The sequence below is a fragment of the Lynx canadensis genome, chromosome E1 (genome assembly GCF_007474595.2).
Source record: "Lynx canadensis isolate LIC74 chromosome E1, mLynCan4.pri.v2, whole genome shotgun sequence".
Classification (NCBI taxonomy): domain Eukaryota; kingdom Metazoa; phylum Chordata; class Mammalia; order Carnivora; family Felidae; genus Lynx; species Lynx canadensis.
In genome coordinates this window covers 17628186-17647182 of record NC_044316.2, presented here as the reverse complement: position 1 = coordinate 17647182, position 18997 = coordinate 17628186, and the positions used below count along the sequence as shown (strand labels likewise).

The 18997-nt window shown below is 43.0% G+C and overlaps 2 protein-coding genes and 1 long non-coding RNA gene across 6 annotated transcripts in view; 2 read left to right on the top strand and 1 right to left on the bottom strand.

Moving 5' to 3' along the window:
* The first annotated feature begins 119 nt into the window (after positions 1–119).
* On the top strand, positions 120–1622 carry LOC115500400. The gene is made up of 2 exons (XR_003964526.1): positions 120–359; positions 1497–1622. It is a non-coding gene; the product is annotated as an uncharacterized LOC115500400 (long non-coding RNA).
* SDF2 (stromal cell derived factor 2) lies at positions 933–11817 on the bottom strand. Of its 2 annotated transcripts, XM_030296865.1 has the most exons (4): positions 11557–11647; positions 11126–11286; positions 8242–8438; positions 2994–3676 (listed from the first exon to the last, which is right to left on the bottom strand). In XM_030296865.1, exons 2-4 carry the CDS (start codon positions 11232–11234, stop codon positions 3389–3391), a joined length of 594 nt encoding a protein of 197 aa, XP_030152725.1. In that variant the 5' UTR covers positions 11235–11286; positions 11557–11647; the 3' UTR covers positions 2994–3388. The 2 variants fall into 2 exon arrangements, with proteins under 2 accessions (XP_030152724.1, XP_030152725.1); XM_030296864.2 differs by lacking the exon at positions 11126–11286 and having other exon boundaries at positions 933–3676; positions 11557–11817.
* Positions 11818–12055: 238 nt separating this feature from the next.
* SUPT6H (SPT6 homolog, histone chaperone and transcription elongation factor) overlaps positions 12056–18997 on the top strand; it is a 32471-nt gene continuing 25529 nt past the window's right edge. Inside the window, exon 1 of one of the 3 annotated variants that reach the window (XM_030296851.2) lies at positions 12056–12177. The gene's annotated coding sequence lies outside the window, so the exon portion shown is untranslated. Of the gene's footprint in view, positions 12219–18997 lie in introns of all 3 variants that reach the window. The other 2 variants (XM_030296852.1, XM_030296853.1) reach the window with 2 other exon arrangements.

The following is an 18997-nucleotide window of genomic DNA, read 5'->3' as shown; positions in this document are numbered from 1 at the left end:
AAGCGTTGGAGCGCGTGCACCCCGCCCCCCACAGCCCGCCAGCCAGCCCGCTGTCTCCCTGCCCCACTTCTCCCCGCGACAGCGATCCGGCAGGGCCGACCGGCTGCCTGCGCGAAGTACGGGCGTGGCTCCGGAGGAGGGAGGGCGGACCTCGCGCCGACTGACACAGAGGCCCCGCCCGTGGACCCACCCTTCCGCGCCCGGAAATGCGGGCTTGCAGGAGACCGGAGTCTGAGCCCCGTACCCTGGCTGGCAACAGACTTCGCTGTCTCATTTCGGCCCGGGAGTTCCACTTTCAAAGCACTTTCCGGAGGCATAGAGTCGGCTTGGCCACTGAAGGCCCGGGCTGAGGGCGCTGCGTAAGTTATACCCCTGGGTCCTACGAAGTAGCTGTCATATTTTACTCAAGAACCTTATCTTAAAATCCTTAAGGAGGAAACCAAGAACTAAAAGACATCAGTTATGGGGTGCCTGGGTGGTTCAGTTGGTTAAGCATCCAGCTTCAGCTCAGGTCATGATCTCACCCTCGATGGGTTCGAGCCCTACGCTGGGATCTGTGATGACAGCTGGGAGCCTGGAGCCTGCTTCCTATTCTGTGTCTCCCTCTCTCTCTGCCCCTCCCCCACTCACACTCTGTCTCTCAAAAGTGAATATTAAAAAAAATTTTTTTTAAATAAAAGACATCAGTTAAAATTCCCACCTCATTCTATCCAAAAAGGAATGAGTTTTTCATTCATTTTATTATTTGAATACTGTTCTAGTCACTTACTACATATTGACCTGTGTGAGCTTCATTGGACAAGTTTTCGGTGTCTTCTCTGTACAGCACGATCTGGGCACTGGGCTGGGGGAATATGACAGAAATAGAGAATATTGTTCTTGCCCCTGAGGAACAAATACTTTATCTGGGAAGCAAACATAATTGCAAGAAATAATTCAGGACCAACTTTATTTTGCCTGTTTCCTTCTCTGTGAAATGAGGAAATTGGACAACATTCCCTTCCAACTCTAATACAGTGATGCTAATACAATAAATACAAACTAAAGAAATTCTGAGGACTTCAAAATAAGTACTTCATATCCCTTTGCTCTCTCATCCTAATCTCCATAAATACCCTTCAAGATTTTACTTGGACACTTTTCCACTACTTCAGATAAAGCACCATTTCCAACTTTCACATAGAATCGCCCATAGTTTTTACCCCTCCAACTGGTTTCTTAGTCCTCTTGCCTGTCACATCTCTGCAAAGACTCCACCATTTGTTTCAAATCCATACTTCTCTCAAGCTCTACCGCTCCGCCATCTTCCTTGTAATCTGCTTCCCAGCAGGGTAGATTCTGTTAACCCTAAGGGAAGGCCCAATGACTCAGTGAAAACACTGTTCAAGCCATGTAGGGGTACCTTGCAACAAACCTCCCTACTCTCATTCATCTTGTCCAATCTGTTCCCTTTATTCAGCTGATTCCTAGCATTTCCTTTCTTTTTTTCTTCCCAGACTGTCACCATGGAGAGATCTCAAATGATCAATGCAACTGAAGCGGGAAAATGGGGGAGAAGATGGAGATAGAGCCCAACTAGTTCATGGTCTCAACTTACTGAAATAAGTCCTTGTAAAAAACACCAAGCCTTTTAATGTCATGGGCACATACCAGGTATCCCCAAATGTTTAATGTTGAGTCCCCAAAGCAAAGGAGGAAAAAAAAAAATCCATGTTTCTTTCTTTTTAAAACATGGGACTCAAGGGGCGCCTGGGTGGCTCAGTCGGTTAAGCGGCCGACTTCGGCTCAGGTCATGATCTCATGGTCCGTGAGTTCGAGCCCCGCGTCGGGCTCTGTGCTGACAGCTCAGAGCCTGGAGCCTGTTTCAGATTCTGTGTCTCCCTCTCTCTGACCCTCCCCCGTTCACGCTCTGTCTCAAAAATAAATAAACGTTAAAAAAAAAAAAAACACGGGACTCAAACTCACCACCACGAGATCAAGTCACACCCTCCCTCCATGGACTGAGCCAGCCAGGTACCCCCCAAAAAATGTTTCTAAAAATAAAAAGACCTGCTAGTCACTGAAATTCCAGCAGATGGCAGACATTTCTGTTCACCACAACCATGCTTGAAAGACCTAGGAGCAAACTTTCTAGAATTGACCCAGAAACAAAAAGGAAGAAATGAGGTAAACAGAGAACGAAAGTTTTCTACCCCCCCGTTCAGAGAAAGATATCCCTACATTTGTCCAAAACGAAGCAGTTATCATCCAAGAGCGAAACACAAGTGTAATGCAGTTAAAAAAAAAAAAAAGAGACACAGCTGGATTCCTATCCTTAAATTATTAGCTTTAAGAATTCACACAGTTGGGGCGCCTGGGTGGCTCAGTCGGTTAAGGGTCCAACTCTTGATTTCGGCTCAGGTCATGATCTCACGGTTCCTGAGTTCAAGCCCTGCATCAGGCTCTGCGCTGACAGCACAGAGCTGCTTGTTATTCCCCCCGCCCAGCCCCCGCTCTCTGCCCCTACCCTGCTTGCACTCTCTCTCTCTCTCAAAATAAATAAACTTAAAAAAAAAAAAAAATTCACACAGTTACTAAACCTTTATGTTCTGCATTGGTAAAACTGTTAAGATCTACCCTACAATACCTCTGTGAAAATTAAATGAGGTAAGAACTACAGTACGGTATCTAGTTTTAGCAGTGAATAAATATTGGTTCCTTCTTACTACCCTTAACCCTTTCTCTCAACTGCAGTAACAAATTCAGAGTAAAACATTTTATTGGCTATTTATTAAGCTGTATTCCTTGAGGGTCTTTAGCCATAATTAGTCAAAAATCTAGTAAAACTGAGGTGCTCGGAAAGTGGAAACAGAGAAAAAGTTTGGATGCAAATAAGGCTCTTAAAAGGGCCCACACCAAAGGTTTCTGGCATCTCAAGAGTAGTAGCGGTGACTCTCGTAAGACTCAAGGATCAATCAGATTATGAAATAGCACACCTAATAAATGACAACATGATGACTAATAATGAAATTCTTTATCATTCTGGAGAAAGTAGGAGAAAAGTCACACATCAATAATGCATGATGCCAAGCTTCTGAGGAGTAAAAAGTTCCCAACTAAGAGACGTGTGTCCCTCAGTTTCTGTTTTATCAATACGAACAAAAAGTATGTGCTCCTTCACCAGCAAGTCCTGTACTCAAAAAGAACTGACCCAAAGTCTGGGAGAACAACCAATTCAAGTGTGAAGGGCTGAAGCTTCCAGCCACAGCCACTGTATTCTGTCATGCATCTTCATCTCAGTGGTGACAAGGCCACTGCCCGGGGAACCTGTGGCAGGGATCCCAAGGTGGAGCAGCAGCAGCAAATGTCATGAACCCTGTGCGGTGGCACTGGCTCACAGCTTCCAGACTCATAGCTCTGCGTGATGAGCTTCTGTCTTTAACAACTCAGTGGGCTTCATGAAGATGCCTTCCATGGTTTTCCAGTAGTTGTTCTGGCTAGGCTGGGCCATGCCATGTACCTCTTTTTGCCCACTAATGGGTCGACCGTATTGTTCTCCGGTGACAGACAGCAGAACTTCAGTGGAAGAATGCTTGAACCGCACCTCACCATCCCTCACCCAGTAGGGCCCATTACAGAGCACTGTCCAGTCATCCAGATAATCGCCTTCACCCTCCTCACCAAAAGCGCTCACTTCCTGAAAGACACAAAGGGTTGCAATATTAGCATGACTGACACATAGGCTCGGGAAGGAGACAGAGAGGGAATGGGAAGAAAACTAAGGCTACCCAAGGTGAAAAATAAGAGGCTTTCCAGGGTTATTTAAAAATAAAAAGACGTGGGGCGCCTGGGTGGCTCAGTCGGTTGAGCGTCCGACTTCAGCTCAGGTCATGATCTCGCGGTCCGTGAGTTCGAGCCCCGCGTCAGGCTCTGTGCTGACAGCTCAGAGACTGGAGCCTGCTTCGGATTCTGTGTCTCCCTCTCTCTCTGCCCCTCCCCCGCTCATGCTCTCTCTCTGTCTCAAAAATAAATAAAAACATTAAAATAAATAAATAAAAAGACACAAAGAACATGAAATCAGTTGCCCTAGGATTATGTTCCAAACACTTACTTTACAAGAAATCCAATGCTTGCCTTATGTTTTCTATTACAGTCTTACTCTTGTTCTTTGACTTGAAGTATTCCTGCCCCATTCCCTTAACTACATTTTAAGTGACCTGGTGAGCAACACCAGTTACAAAGGGAGATGGGCTCTGGAGACTGGCAGACCTTGAACCCCAGCTCCATTCCTTCCTGTGTAACTCCTCTGAGCCTTCATTTTCTCATCTAAAAAATGATGACAGTATCACATTATAGAATAATTGTAAGAACTAAATGAAATAATAGAATAAGTGATAGCAGTCTCTCTTCCACTTCTCTCCTAATCCCATTCCCCTTAAAGCCAAATATTCAGAATTTCTAGTGCAATAGAAAAGTTACAGGGGCATCTGGGCAGCTCAGTTGGTTAAGCATGTCCTTTTTTTCTTTAATTGTTTAAAAAAAATGTTAATGTTTATTTATGTCTGAGAGCAAGAGAGAACACAAGCAGGGGAGGAGCAGAGACACAGAGACGAAGACACAGACTCCAAACCAGGGTCCAGGCTCTGAGCTGTCAGCATAGAGCCTAATGCAGGGCTCAAACTCACGAACTGCAAGATCATGACCTGAACCGAAGTCAGACGCTCAAGGGACTGAGCCACCCAGGTGCCCCTAATTTTTTTAATGTTTAGTCATTTTTTGAGAAAGAGAGAGAGAAAGCATGAGTGTGGGAGAGGGAGAGAAAGAGGGAGACAAAGAATCTGAAGCAGGCTACAGGCTCTGAGCTGTCAGCACAGAACCCGATGCGGGGCTCGAACTCACGAACCACAAGATCATGACCTGCATCAGGCTATGTGCTGACAGCTAGCTCAGGGCCTGGAGCCTGCTTTGGATTCTTTGCCTCTTTCTCTCTCTGTCCCTCCCCCTTTCGCGCTCTCTCTCTCAAAATAACATTTCTTTAAAAATAAATAAAAATAAAAGATTAAATAAATAAACAGTCATTTGGAAACAGAGTCTGTAAGACTAAAGGCAAAAGGAACTATACATAATTAACAATTCTACTATACTTGCACATGGAACTGAACAAGTAATAACTAACAGTGGTGGGAGCCAGATTATGTTAGCGTGGAAATTTACAAATAAGTAAAGAGAAGAGGCTAGAATGACTTAAGTGGTAATGGATTATATATAGTTGGAGATGTCAGTAGGAACTCATGTTTAACATAATACAGATACAGGTCCTTACGCATATAAACATTTAGTAATACATGTATACATATACACGTTTCTTTGTTCTGTCAGGTGAGAAGGCCTAAAAGATCCAACACACCCCAGTAGCAACAAACTCATGTAAGAGCTAAGATCATGGTTTCTAATATCATCCTCCAATAAAAGGAAACAGACCTTCTTGGAGGAATAGCTGATTCTAAGGACTGGGGCAAGAAATATACAAGATGAAAAAACTAAAAAGAAATATACAAGATGAGCCTAGAGTATCTTTGAGTGCCAGAAAGAAAGGACAGTTTAAAACACACACACACACACACACACACACACACACACACACACACACACAAATGGGAGTATGTCAAATGGATGGAGGAGACAAACGAAAGAGCTCCCAATGGCAAAAGTTGGAACAATTTGCGCAAAAAATAAAGGCAGTGTTAGGGGATCATAACTCAATGTATAAAATATTCATGAGCCCATACTGATATAAATAAATGATTGAATAAATAAGTAAAAAGAGACAAATCTCCCATGCAGAAGAATTCCAAATAAATTTTGTAGCTACTCTATTCTATGGGAAAGGGAGTATAACTCCCATTCCTTAAGTGTGGGTTGTGCATAGTGACCTCCTTCCAAAAACACAATATGAAAAGGAGGAAGAAAAGAATAGCTTTACTAGAGAAACCTGACAAACACTATTTATTTCAGCAAGGTAATCAATTACCAACATAATCATGCAGCTCCGTATGTACCCTTGACTCTGTTATGAAAATGCCACTTTACTCCTGTGGCCTTCCTCCCAAAAACCTTTGTAAATCTGATCTATTGTGACAAAAAGATCAGACAGAGCTCACTAGAGGAGCACCCTATAATACACTTGACCAGCATCCCTCAAAACTACCAAGGTCATCAAAAAACAAGAATTTGAGAAAGTATCACACCTAAGAGTAGCATGAGACAGGACAACTAAATGTCATGTGGTAGCCTGAATGGGGTCCTGGAACAGAAAAAGTACAGTAGGTAAAATCTAAGGAAATCAAAATAAACCTTGGACTCTGGTTGATAACAAGAGGCACCTGAGTGGTTCAGCGAATTGGGCATCCCACCCGTGATTTCAGCTCAGGTCATGATCTCGCGTTTCACAGGTTCGACCCCCCTAGCTGGGCTCTGTGCTGAGGGTGTGGAGCCTACTTGGGATTCTCTTTCTGCCCCTCCTCCCTGCTGACACTAGCACTCTTTCTCTAAATAAATGAATTTTAAAAAAATCAATGTATCAATACTACTTTATAGACTGCATGAAATTTACCTAATGTAAGATGCTAGAATGGAAAACTATATGCAGAGTGGGGGTAGGACGGAAGCAGTCATTAAGGGGTCCATATCTCCTAAAAGCTCAAGGCTTGAAAAAGTAGCATGATACTAGGGCAGCTGGTTGGCTCACTAAGTAGAGCATGCAACTCTTGATCTTGGGGGTCATGAATTCAAGCCTCAGACTGGGCACAGAGCTTACTTAAAAAATAAAAATAAGAAAGTGGCACAAAACCTAATTCATTTTGTTAATATGGTTAGTTGGCATCATTTAAAATAATAATTTTTATTCAAAGTTTGGAAAACATTGGTTTTTTTTTTTTTAATTTTTATTTTTTTTAACATTTATTCATTTTTGAAACAGAGACAGACACAGAGCGAGCTAGGGAGGGTCAGAGAGAGAGGGAGACAGAGAATCCAGAAGCAGGCTCCAGCACAGAGCCCGACGTGGGGCTCAAACTCACAAGCTGTGAGATCATGACCTGAGCTGAAGCCAGACACTTAACCAACTGAGCCACCCAGGCTCTCCTTGTGTTTGTTTTTTTTAAGTATAGTAGAAACACAATGTTACATCAGTTTCAGATGTATATTCAACAAGTCTATATATATCGTTATGCTCACCCCAAGTGTGTAACTACATGTCACCATACAATGCTATTACAATACCACTGACTATATTCCCTATCCTGTAGCTTTCATCCATGTCAAAGGGACTTATTCATTCTGTGACTGGAAGCTTGCTATCTCCCACACTCCTTCACCCATGCTGCCCATCTCCCCACTCCCTTCCTCTCCAACAACCATCAGTTTGTTCTCCACATTTATAGGTCTGACTCTGCTTTTTGTTTGTTTTCTTAGATCCCACATATAAGTGAAATCGTATGCTATTTGTCTTTCTCTGACTTATTTCACTTAGCATAATACCCTCTAGGTCCATCCATGTTGTCACAGATGGCAAGATCTCATCCTTTTGTATGGCTGAGTCTATTGTGTATATATGTCTATGCCAAATCTTTCTTACCCACTCATCTACTGATGTACACTTGGGTTGCTTCCATATCTGGACTATTGCAAATAATGCTGCAATAAATATAGTGGTACATCTATCTTTTCAAATTATTGTTTTCCTTTTTTTTAGATAAACAGTAGTGGAAATACTGGATCATACGATATTTCTATTTTTAACTTTTTGAGGAAACTCCGTACTATTTTCCACAGTGGCCGCACCAGTTGGCATTCCCACCAATGGTGCACAAGGGTTCCCTTTTCTCTGCTTCCTTGCCAACGCTTGTTCTTATTTGATCATAGCCATTCTGACCAAGGATATCTCGTTGTGGTTTTGATTCACATTTCCTTGATGATGAGTGATGTTCAGCATCTTTTCATGTGTCAACACTGGGCTTCTTTATTGCAGGATTTATCAAGATGACTTATGATATGCTAATATATACCTATTCTTTCCTCATTTCTTGATTTCATCTAGATGCACAATCTCTACTTTGACCAGAAACAATGTCCTTCAACACTTTTGAGACAAAGCCAATTCTCCAGATCTGTACAAAAATAACAGCTACACCTAAAAAAGAAAGAGCTAAGAACCCAGATATCAGACCACTCAATGGAGTAATGCACAGGATGCCACCACACCTGGTTCCCAGAAAGAGGTGAGGTGAAGTGGTGACTATGGAGATTTCGGCCAGTGTTGACATGTGTCAGCCGGATGGGTTGGCCACATCTGATGGGGGTTCCCCTCTCACACACTGTAGCGGTCTTCCCCCGTATCCTCCAGTAACTATTGCTGTCATCCACAGAGGTTACACCTGTCACTGACTGCTGCCCACTACCTGCAGTCAAACAAAAAAAAAAAAAAAAAAAAAAGGAAGGAAAAGGGTGAGCTCAACCAATCACTCTCTTTCTTAAGGCCAATAATGCACCCTGTGCATAAAATAGGTTTGGAGGAGTAGAGAGGAAACCCTGAGCTTGATAATATTTTTTTGTCTACAGCATTAAAAAATATGTGAAAAATACTAAACATGTTTACATAGTATTGTCTGATAAATTATAATTAACAGTGTACTGTGTCAGAAAACTCTAAGCATTTGCATCAAAGGGCACTAAATAAATGCACTTACATTCATTTTTTTGAAGCACGAGTATTGTTTACCTATATATAATATCCTGGATAGCACCTAGGATTTGTCAGGTGTCTAATCATACAATTGAAACGTATTTACTATTATTCAACGTTTACTACTGTCACATCGTGTTACAATGTATTACTTTTGTCACATTTCACAATTAAAAGGAGATTAGCTTTTGTTGTCAACTTTACTCCAAGCGGTTGTTGCAGCTCCTTAATTCCTGTAAGTGATCTATGTTATAAAAGTATTCTTGAGTCCTCTGAATTTGGTTGATGCTGCCTCAAGAGGTACAATTCTATGGGTTAAAAATACATAGCTACAAGGTTATAAAGAAAAAGTAAAACATACAGTAAAAGTTGCTAGGTAGCTAACGTGTACTGAGCACTTTCTTAACATCAAATACCAATCCAAACCTTTTGCCTGAATATTCTTATTTCATACATGCATATATTCTCTTAGGTAGGTCTTATCATCACGATCATCTCCATTTTACACTGCATTGTCAGAAAGGTACACCCAAGGCCACACAGCACCAAGAGACAGTGCCGGGGTTGAACCTAGATGGCCCAACTCTAGAACTCACACTCTTAACCACTCTACCACATGGCCTCCCATGAAGCTTCATTTCCTGTCAAGTTTCTGTAAAGTTATATCAGAGACCACTTTCTCTTATAAACTCCAGGAATATTCTCTTCCCTAGGCTTTCATCTATTACTCAGTTCTTTAAGGTACTCAAGACACTTTCCTAGTTACTCTCACCTTTCCTCCTAGCTTTGCCTTCAGTACCCTAGCGATACTCGCCTTTTACCACTTAACACATTATGCCTTATACCACAGTTATCTGGGTATATGTAGCCAAACTACCAGTTTCTCGCTATTGCCTCTTCCACTCACAATGGACTTTGTTACATCTAGAAAGAGAGAGAGAGAGAGAGAGAGAGAGAGAGAGAGAGAGAGAGAGAAAGAAAGAAAGAAAGAAAGAAAGAAAGAAAGAAAGAAAGAAAGAAAATCAAGTCTCCCTCCTGACTTCTGGTTATTGCCTTACAGCCTTACAGCTCTCTTTGTCCTGGATCACTGCCATGCTTCACTAAATCATGGTCTACACTTGGTGTCTTCCACTTTTTCATATTCCATTCAACTCTCCACTTCCTCTCCTATCCTTCAGAGATCAGATGGGATTGAGTGTGTTCAGAGTAGTATGGCCAGTAGAGTTTTCTCCCACCCTTAAATCTTGGATTACCCAGAGTCTACCTTTGTCCTTTTTTTTTTTTTAATTTTTGTAATGTTTATTTATTTTTGAGAGAAAGAGACAGAGTGTGAGCAGGGGAGGGGCAGAGAGAGAAGGAGCCACAGAATTCGAGAATTCGAGCTGTCAGCACAGAGCCTGATTCGGGGCTCAAACCCACGAACCGAGAGATCATGACCTGAGCTGAAGTTGGACGCTTAACCAGCTGAGCCACCCAGGTGCCCCTATCCTTATCTATTCTTAAATACTTGTTGGAGGTCAGGACAAAAGCATTGATACATGCTTCAACAGGTTCTTCCAAGGGATTCAAATTGACACCAGATTGAGAAGAACCACAGTTCATCCTGAGCAATCTCACTTTCCCGATATTTTCAACTCCCCGCCCTGTGGTACAATGATGTTGTACTTAACTCTCTACCTCAGGCTCAGCACAGATCTTTCTTTTGAGATCCGGACTGAATCTGGTTCTAAAATCTGGCTGCCCATTAGAAGCACCTGAAAAACTTTCAAATCTACACATTACTATTGTCAGGCCTCTCTCCCACATTCTGATTTAGTAGATCCAAACTAGGAAACTACATCAAATTAAAAAGTAACAAGCTGGCACATAGTAGGTGTTCACTGAATGGCTGCTAGGATTATAAAACATCCCAACAGTGACAACTCAATTCCTTTCCTAGTTTAACTGGTCAGATGAGTTTTGAGAATCATGAGCCACGGACCAGCTCCCATCTTCTCTTAGCTAATATCATCAGTCATCCAAGACAGAAATCTAGCAATCATCTTAGATGCTTCTCACATCTCACTAGCTGAACTTTTTTTGGTCAGTTTTTGTTTTCCTGTAACTTGCTAACTGGCTCACTATATCTCCTGTATCTAGAACAATATTAGGGACATAATAAAATTTTATTGAATGAACCCACCAACTAAGCATTTTAATGTCCTACGTTAAAAAGCCCTCTAAATGATTTCCTCCCCAATTCCAATGAGTGCTTTAAATTCTCTACAAGGGTAAATTTGAGTAAAAAGAGGACAAAGGAAAAGGATTGAAGAGCGAGTATAAAACACAAAATAGCTAGAACAGAGGAAATATAGTTAAAAAGTGAGGTCTTGGAGTTCAAGACTTCAGAGATACAGCACTTACTGTAATTTTCTACATGTCTGTCTCTCCCGCACTGAGTAGTGCCAGCCTGGAGTAGCTGAAAGCAGGCTTTGAAACTGGACAGATTTGGTTCGAACCCCGTCTCTGTCATTCACTAGCTGCAAGGCTCTGAGCATGTGATTTATTTGAGTTTGTTTCCTCATCTGTAAAATGAGGATAACAATCGTCTCTACCTCGTAAGAATGTCATAAATCCAAAAAAGCATCCGTGCAATGTGCCCGGTACATAACTCACCAGACAGAGGCTAGTATAATTATTAAGCCCAATTCTCCGATTCTCCGCCTCTAAACCTCAGGAACCTACCCCAGGATCCCCTAACCTTCCCAGACCACACCCCTCAGATATTCTCTTGGCCCCGCCCCCTCCGGAGCCTACCAGGCCTTCCCAGCCCACCCGAACCCGGGTAGCAGTACCTGACCCATATCGCACGTCGTGTGAGTGCAGTCGCACGTTGTGGCGCGTATTGAGTAGCTTCACTACAGAGCCGCATGTAACGACAGCCAGATTGGACGCTCCCACAGCACTCCACAAACCGCCCAACAACAGTAGCGGCACCACGGCCATCCTAGCTATAGCGCAGAAACCCTAATCTTCGAAGAAAAATTAGGCCCCTCCCCGGAAGCGGAAGCTGCAGGCGGAACCACAGAGAGGAGGAAACGGAGACGCCCTAGTCTAGTCTTTATGGTTCCTTTGGCTAGAGCGGCCTGAGGAAGAAGCCAGGCCTGACGTTTTCGATCCCCAAGCTCTGTCCCCAAGTCTCTGCGACACTTTCTTCCTGAGCCACTTCTGCCAGTTTTCGCGCCCTCCCAAACGAAGCCTCGAGAGCCGGGTGAGAGGAGAGAGCAAGAAATGGCCCGCCCACTCCCGGTGACAGGGAGCCGGAAGTGACGTAGCACGTTGACGCAGCAGCGGCGGCGGTGGCGGCGGAGGGGCCGTGCGGTGGGTCCGTACTATCTTTTCCCAGTCTCGGTTCGACGACTCCATTTTCGTCGGTGGGGGCTTAGCGCACCGGAGTAGCGGCGGGCTTCAGGCAGGTAAAGTTCGGACTGGAAAGCGTGTTCCTCGAATGGGGCAGGTGAGAGGAACTAGGCTCCTAGGGCCTGGTCCCGTAAGGGAAGAGGTATTGGGGAGCCGTATGCGGGAAGAAGGGGGGCCCCCGGCCTTCACTGCTCTATGAAGGAAAAGGAGGAGGAAACCGGAGTAGTTGCCTAGAGTCTCAGCGCTTTTCCCAACCCTGTGCTACCCGGAACCGGTGAATTGGTCGCCTTGTTGTATCAACAGGCTTCCCGGGATTCCGTCCTTCTCTCGCAGCTTGTGAAAATTGGGCCACGCCAAAAGATTGGGAATGGAAGGGACTTAAGGCTTCTGAGTCAGGATCAGGTGATCGAATTTATTGTTCTGGGGATGTTAAACCTACGGAGCTTTCAGCAGCTCGACCATCAAGTTAGAGGGTGATGCCAAATGGTATTTTTTTTCCGATTGTTGAAAATAAAATTAGAACTTTTTATATAGATCCCTGCATTCATCAACCGCCTAACCCAAACATCAGAATGAGCTATTAAGTGAAAACTTCATTTTCTTCCATTTTCTGCCTTTCTCCCCAGGCAGTACCTTGAACCAGCAGGAGCAGTTCTTTTTCTAGGTTGTTTGAAGAAGTGATACTTATTTTTATTTAAGAGGAGGCCTAAACTCTCTGAAAATGCGTCCGTGGAAATTCACTGTAGTATCAGAAGTAGCAAGGGAGTATTAAGTTACACCGCTGCTATTAATGAACATGGACAATGTAAACAGTCTTGAATTTGATTAATTTATTCGGGGGAAAAAAAGCCTACCTGCACTATTTATCTGGATGTTACTGGTTTTAAAGTCTTCAGTGTATTCATTGCAAAAGTATGATTACTCCCTTATCAGCCGAATTTAGAGCCTTTTCCATCACTAGTGTTCCTTCAGCCAATACAAATATATTCTTTCAATCTTGTATGGCTACTAGATTAGATTAGCGATAGTATTGTTACCCTAAGAGGTTTAAACCTCATTAAGAGATTAATCACATCTGGAAGTGGTGCAGTCTAGAGAGGCTCAGGCGTGTTTCACGGTTGTTTCTCAATAGATCTTCACAAGAAGCCTACCCAGTATAGTGGAAATAAATGGTCTTTGGAGGCAAGTAAATTTGCCCTTGATCCTGTGTTCTTGGTATCAATAAATGGTGCCATGATCAGAATTCTATGTAAAATCCTTGGATTTTTCCTATTACTCCTGGATAAAATTCGTCACCCAATCCTACCAAAGCTGCTCCCATCACATACACATTCTGCTCTGGTATCCCGCTTATCCCCTTCCAACTACCATCCTAGTTTTTTATTTCCCTTCATAGCCAGATTTCTACTTGTATCAGCTTTTTTGAATTTTATTCATTCTTCAGGCTATACTAGTTTGTCTTCTCTTCTGACCATTTGGTTGAAATTTCTGTCAAGGTTACCAGTGTTTTCTGTATTGCTGGATCTCATGGATACTTTGTTCTCGTTGTCTTCCTCAATCCCTGGAATATGCAACACAGTTTACTCCTGGATTGTCTCCATTTCTCTGGTTGCTCCTTCTCAGTCTCCTTTCCTAGCCACTTTTGCTTTCTGCCTACTGTCTAAATGTTGAATTTCCTTCAGAGTTTAATCCTGGATTCTCTGCATGCATCCTTTAGGTGATCCAGTCTCATATCTTTAATAACCATCTGAAAGCTGGCAACTCTCAAGTTCAAACCCCTAGCCCAGCCTTCTCTGTGTTCAAGAATCGTACATAGAATTCCTGTTTAATAGCTCCATTTGGATGTCTCTTAGATGTCCCTAATAACAAAAAGAACGTTGTAGTTTTCCCATCATTTCAAACCTTGTCTTCCCTCTCTAAGTGTTAACTGTCATCCACAGGGTTACCAAAGCCAGACCTCTGAGAGTTATCTTGTTGTTGTTGTTGTTGTTGTTGTTGTTGTTGATGTTTTTCCTTACCACTCTCCTCCCCCAAGTCTTTCAGTAAGGCCTGTCATTTCTACTTCCAAAGTATATTTCCAATCTATCTTAGGTTCTCCATCTCTACTTCTACCACCCTCTTCCAAGCCACTATCGTCTTTTGCATGGGCTCCAACAATAGTATCCTCAATTTTCCCTGGTTCCACTCGGATACCCCTGCTGTTCGTTTTCCACATAGCAGGTCAAGTCTGTTTAAAACACTCCAGTGGTTTTCCTTGGCCTTGATAGCCCCACTTGTGCAGCCCCTCAACCCCCTTCCATTCTGCTGCCTTCACCATTCTCTGGTCACACTGACCTTAGGACATGCCAAGTTCTTGCCCACCTTTTCTACCAGGAACCTCTTCCCCTGGCTCTTCATACCACATCCTACCCATTCTTGACATCTCAGCCTAACCTCACCCTCTCAGAGGTGAGAGTATTTCCTTCCTAGTACTTACAAAGAGGCTTATTTTGTTTGCAGTTTGTCTCTTACACCAGAATACAGATATCTTAGGGGAAAGGACTTTGTTTTGCACATGCCTGACATGTAGTAGGCACCCATCAAATGAATCTTTGTTGAGTTAGTAAGTAAATTAAGTCAATTCTGTTTAAAACCCTACAGGGACTTCCCGGCACCTTTTAGAGTCCAAAATCTTTAACTTATCCTGTCAAGGCCCTTATGACTATACTCCCAATTCATTATGAACCCTTCTCCATCTCTCCAAACTGGCCTTCACTGTCCCTGCCACAGCACATTCTGGGCCTTGTGCTGGAAGTGCCCTTCTCCATCATCACCGCTTACACCAAAGAAGCCAGCTCCTTCCTTTGCTAACTCCTCCACACTCTTAAGGTGTTAATTCAAAGTCATTTCCTCTAGGAGCACCTGAGTGGTTCAGTCAGTTAAGTGTCTGACTTCAGCTCAGGTCATGATCTCACGGTTCATGAGTTCAAGCCCCGCGACGGGCTCTGTGCTGACAGCTCAGAGCCTGGAGCCTGCTTTGGATTCTGTGTCTCCCTCTCTCTGCCCTTCTCCCGCTCACCCTTTGTCTCTGTGTCTCAAAAATGAATAAACTTAAGGAAAAAAAGTCATTTCCTCAAGACCCAAGTTGGAGTCTACTCTCACAGGTTCCCATGGTACCTTGGTCACTAATTCTTTCAATGACTCCTGTACTTGTAGCTCAGGGGTCACCAGACTAAAGCTCCTTGGCCAAATTAGGCCACTCCTGTTCACTTATATATTATCAGTATCTGATTTTGTACTGCAGTGTCAGATCTGGCCCTCTGTGGTTTGATAGCCCCTGTGCTAGGACAGGAACTATATGTTCCCCAGTGTGTGTGGCACAAGGCTCAGTAACTTACTCCCTGTGTTGCAGGGATTCTGATTCTGGTTACATGTTTCAGTTGTTTCTGCTCCTCTTTTGCCCTTTCCTTATTCCCCAAGGAAATGTGGAAAGAAAAGAGATAACTGATATTTTAAATTACTTAATATTAGTAGTCATTGTTAACCATAATTTTTTTTAAGTTTATTTTGCAGGGTGGGGGGAGAGAACAAGCGGGGGAGGGGCAGAGAGAGAGAGAGCGAGAGCGAGAGAGAGAGAGAGAGAGAGAGAGAGAATCCCAAGCAAGCTCTGCACCATCACCGCAGAGCCTGACACAGGGCTTGAACCCAGGAACCATGACGTGATATCGCGACCTAGGCCGAGATCTAGCTTAACCGACTGAGCCACCCAGGCACCCCAATGATAATGCTTTTTATACTATGTATTTGAAAAGATCATAAGGCTGTTATTTTCTGTAAATGTGGTGTGCACGTTAAAATGATTTTAGGTAGAGCTAACCTTTTCTGTATTTTTTAAAGTAATCTCTGCACCCGACATGGGGCTTGAAATCATGATCCTGAGATCAAGAGTTGCATGCTCTACTGACTGAGCCAGCCAGGCACCCCTAACCTTTTATTTTAACATCTTGATTTGATGCGATTAGGTTTTTTTTTTAAGAGTTCTGAATTAAAAAGAACTTGTCATAAGTGAACTCTGTATACTTCATTGATTAAACTTTTAGGTTTTTGAATTTCAAATTGGGTAGTCCTAGGCTTTTGCTCATAACATACAGACTGCCTTATAGTTTAAACTCCACATCAGACTTGTGGGGCTATTCCCCAGACCATTAGGCCCTTTCAGACCTAAGCCTTTATTCATGTTGCCTTTTTCCAGATTATCTTCTTAACTCCTCTCAACTCAGGCATCACCTTTTCTGAGGCATTCTCTGACCTCTCTCTTCATATTGTTCTCATAGTCCTGGTATATAACTGTAATACAATGTTCACTATGCTTTATCATAACTTTATTTACGAGGTTTTTGAGAAAGATTGTGAGTTCTACCAAGGTAAAAGGCATATTTTACTCATTTTCATATATCCAAGTCCCAGCACAGAGCTTAATCCTTAAAAAAAAGTAAATGTTAATTGAGCTGCCAGTGGAGGGAATTAACAGACATCTTCGCTCTGGTCTGGTCTCCTTTTAATTGCCTCCAACATCATCTTGTTCAAAAGGAGGGACTGCCAAGGGCCTCCCTGTGGCAATCTGATCCTAGCTCCATTCCTCATCCTGAGAGTGTCATGGTAACAACCAGCCTCTCCCTTTGAGCCACATCTTGTACTGCAGCTGTGCTTCTGCCTGGAGAAACTTCCTTTTACTACCCCTGGCCCTTCCAGACCTATTTCAGTATCAGATTTAACTTACGGTCTGAATATGGGGAAAATTCAAGAGCACAAGTACTAAATAAAAAATCTGAACTACACTGGGCCCACCTCAGATATCATATTAATAATAATCCTATGCTAGCAAATAGTATTTTGGGGACATCTGGGTGGCTCAGTGAGCTAAGTGTCCACCTCTTGGTTTTGGCTTGGTCACGATCTCGCAGTTTGTGGGATCGATCCTCGCATCAGGCTCTGCCCTGACAGTGTGGAGGCTGCTCAGGATTCTTTTTCCATCCTTTTTTCTCTCTGCCCCTCCTGCACTCATGTGTGTGTGCATACTTCCTCTCTCTCAAAATAAGTATATAAACTTTAAAAAAATACATAATGTTTTTGTTCTGGAATAGTTGCTGCTTGCCAGCCTCAGCCTGCAGTGCTGTTGCAGCACCTTCTGCCCATCTAGCTCCCACAAGCTGCAGCAAGTCAGGATTGCTTCTGGCACACATCTTTTAGCTGGAAGTCTTGGCAGTGAGCTAGATTGGAAGCATTCCCCAGCTATGGCACAGCATGTACTCTATTGCTAACCTAGGGATTGGGAGGAAAGCTGCGTGTAGCACAGAGCACCAGCTGCCCCCCGGGACAGAAGAAAGCTGTTGTTTTCATCAGGTAGGCTGTCTGTTTCTCTCTGTTAAGTAGGCTGGAGGGCATCTGGTCTGCAGGAGCTGGCATTTAATGTGAAGATGTTAAGACTTTATCAGACTGAATTTGTGGGTCTGATAGCCTAATTAAAGTAAGCTGTGTGTGGGGGCTGCTGTACCCAAATCTATTTTTAATGGTTTAGTTCAGAGTTGGGGGGGGGGGGGGGATGTCAAGATTAAAATTAGAGCACCAGATTTAATTAGCAGTTTTAGGTACTCACTTTTGGCAGCACTCAAGTAAATTACCTTAAGGACACAGTTCTTGGGGAAAAAAGCATCAGTCTAACTGTAAGACTTTCCGTATCACCACCCTGTGGGGTGTGTCACAATCATATAGTATAGCAGCTCTTAAACTTTTTGATCTTAGGACACCTTTATCCTTTTTTTTTTTCTCTTTCTTTTTTTTTTATTTTTTATTTTTTATTTTTTTATTTTTGAGAGAGAGATGGGGCACCTGGGTGCCTCGGTTAAGCATCTCACTTCAGCTCAGGTCATGATCTTGCAGTTCATGAGTTCAAGCCCCACATCTGTTGTCAGCCCAGAGCCCACTTCCAATCCTCTGTCTCCCTCTCTCTCTCTGCCCCTTCCTCCAGCCTACACGCTCTCTCTCAAAAGTAAAAATATATATAATTCTATATTTTTGAGAAAGAGAGACAGTGTGAGGGGGGAGGGGCAGAGAAAGAAGGTGACATAGAACCCAAAGCAGGCTCCAGGTTCCAAGCCGTCAGCATCGAGCCCGAGGCTGGGCTCGAACCCACAAACCACAAAAATCATGACCTGAGCTGAAGTCCGTTGCTTAACGGACTGAGCCACCCAGGTGCCCCAGGACCCCTTTGTAGTCTTAAAGATGATTTAAGACTCCAAAGGCATTTTGTGTATCCGAGTTGTATCTATCACTGTTCATGAGATTTTTATATTTTGATATTTACCAGATTACAAATTAAAATTGGGCATATTAATTCATTTAGAAATTATAACAAGTGCACAAAAGAAATTATTTTGCTGTATAGGGGTATATTATTAACACAATATACACCTTAAACTGACAGTTTCATATGTCTATCATGTAATAAAGCTGGAGGAAAAAATAAGCCCACTACACTTTAACATAAACAATACTTTTATGGAAACTGTACTCTTCAAAATTAGTGAAAAGAGTGACACTGTTCTACTTTTTTTCCCACCAATTCTTTTTAACGTCTGCCTTAATAGAATATAGCTGGATTTTCATACCTGCTTCTGCATTCAGTGTTGTGATACTACACATCATATTACCTCTAGAAAACTCCACTGTACACTCATGAGATAAGGGAGGAGGTGGTCCCTGGACCACACATAGAGATCTACTGATAGAGTAGAACAACTGTGACTTTGGAGACAGACAAATCTTAACCCAGATCTCAGCTCTTGCAGTTGATATTTGTGTCAGCTTGAACAAGTGACTTCATCTGTGTTGAAGAGA

Coding starts and splice junctions, on each gene's coding strand:
- SDF2 (XM_030296864.2), bottom strand. CDS start 11,707: ATGGCCGTGGTGCCGCTACTGTTGTTGGGCGGTTTGTGGAGTGCTGTG. Junction 8,439..11,556: donor CGACGTGCGATATGGGTCAG/GTACTGCTACCC, acceptor GTTTGACTGCAG/GTAGTGGGCAGCAGTCAGTG. Junction 3,677..8,241: donor CACCTCTTTCTGGGAACCAG/GTGTGGTGGCAT, acceptor TGTGTCTTTCAG/GAAGTGAGCGCTTTTGGTGA.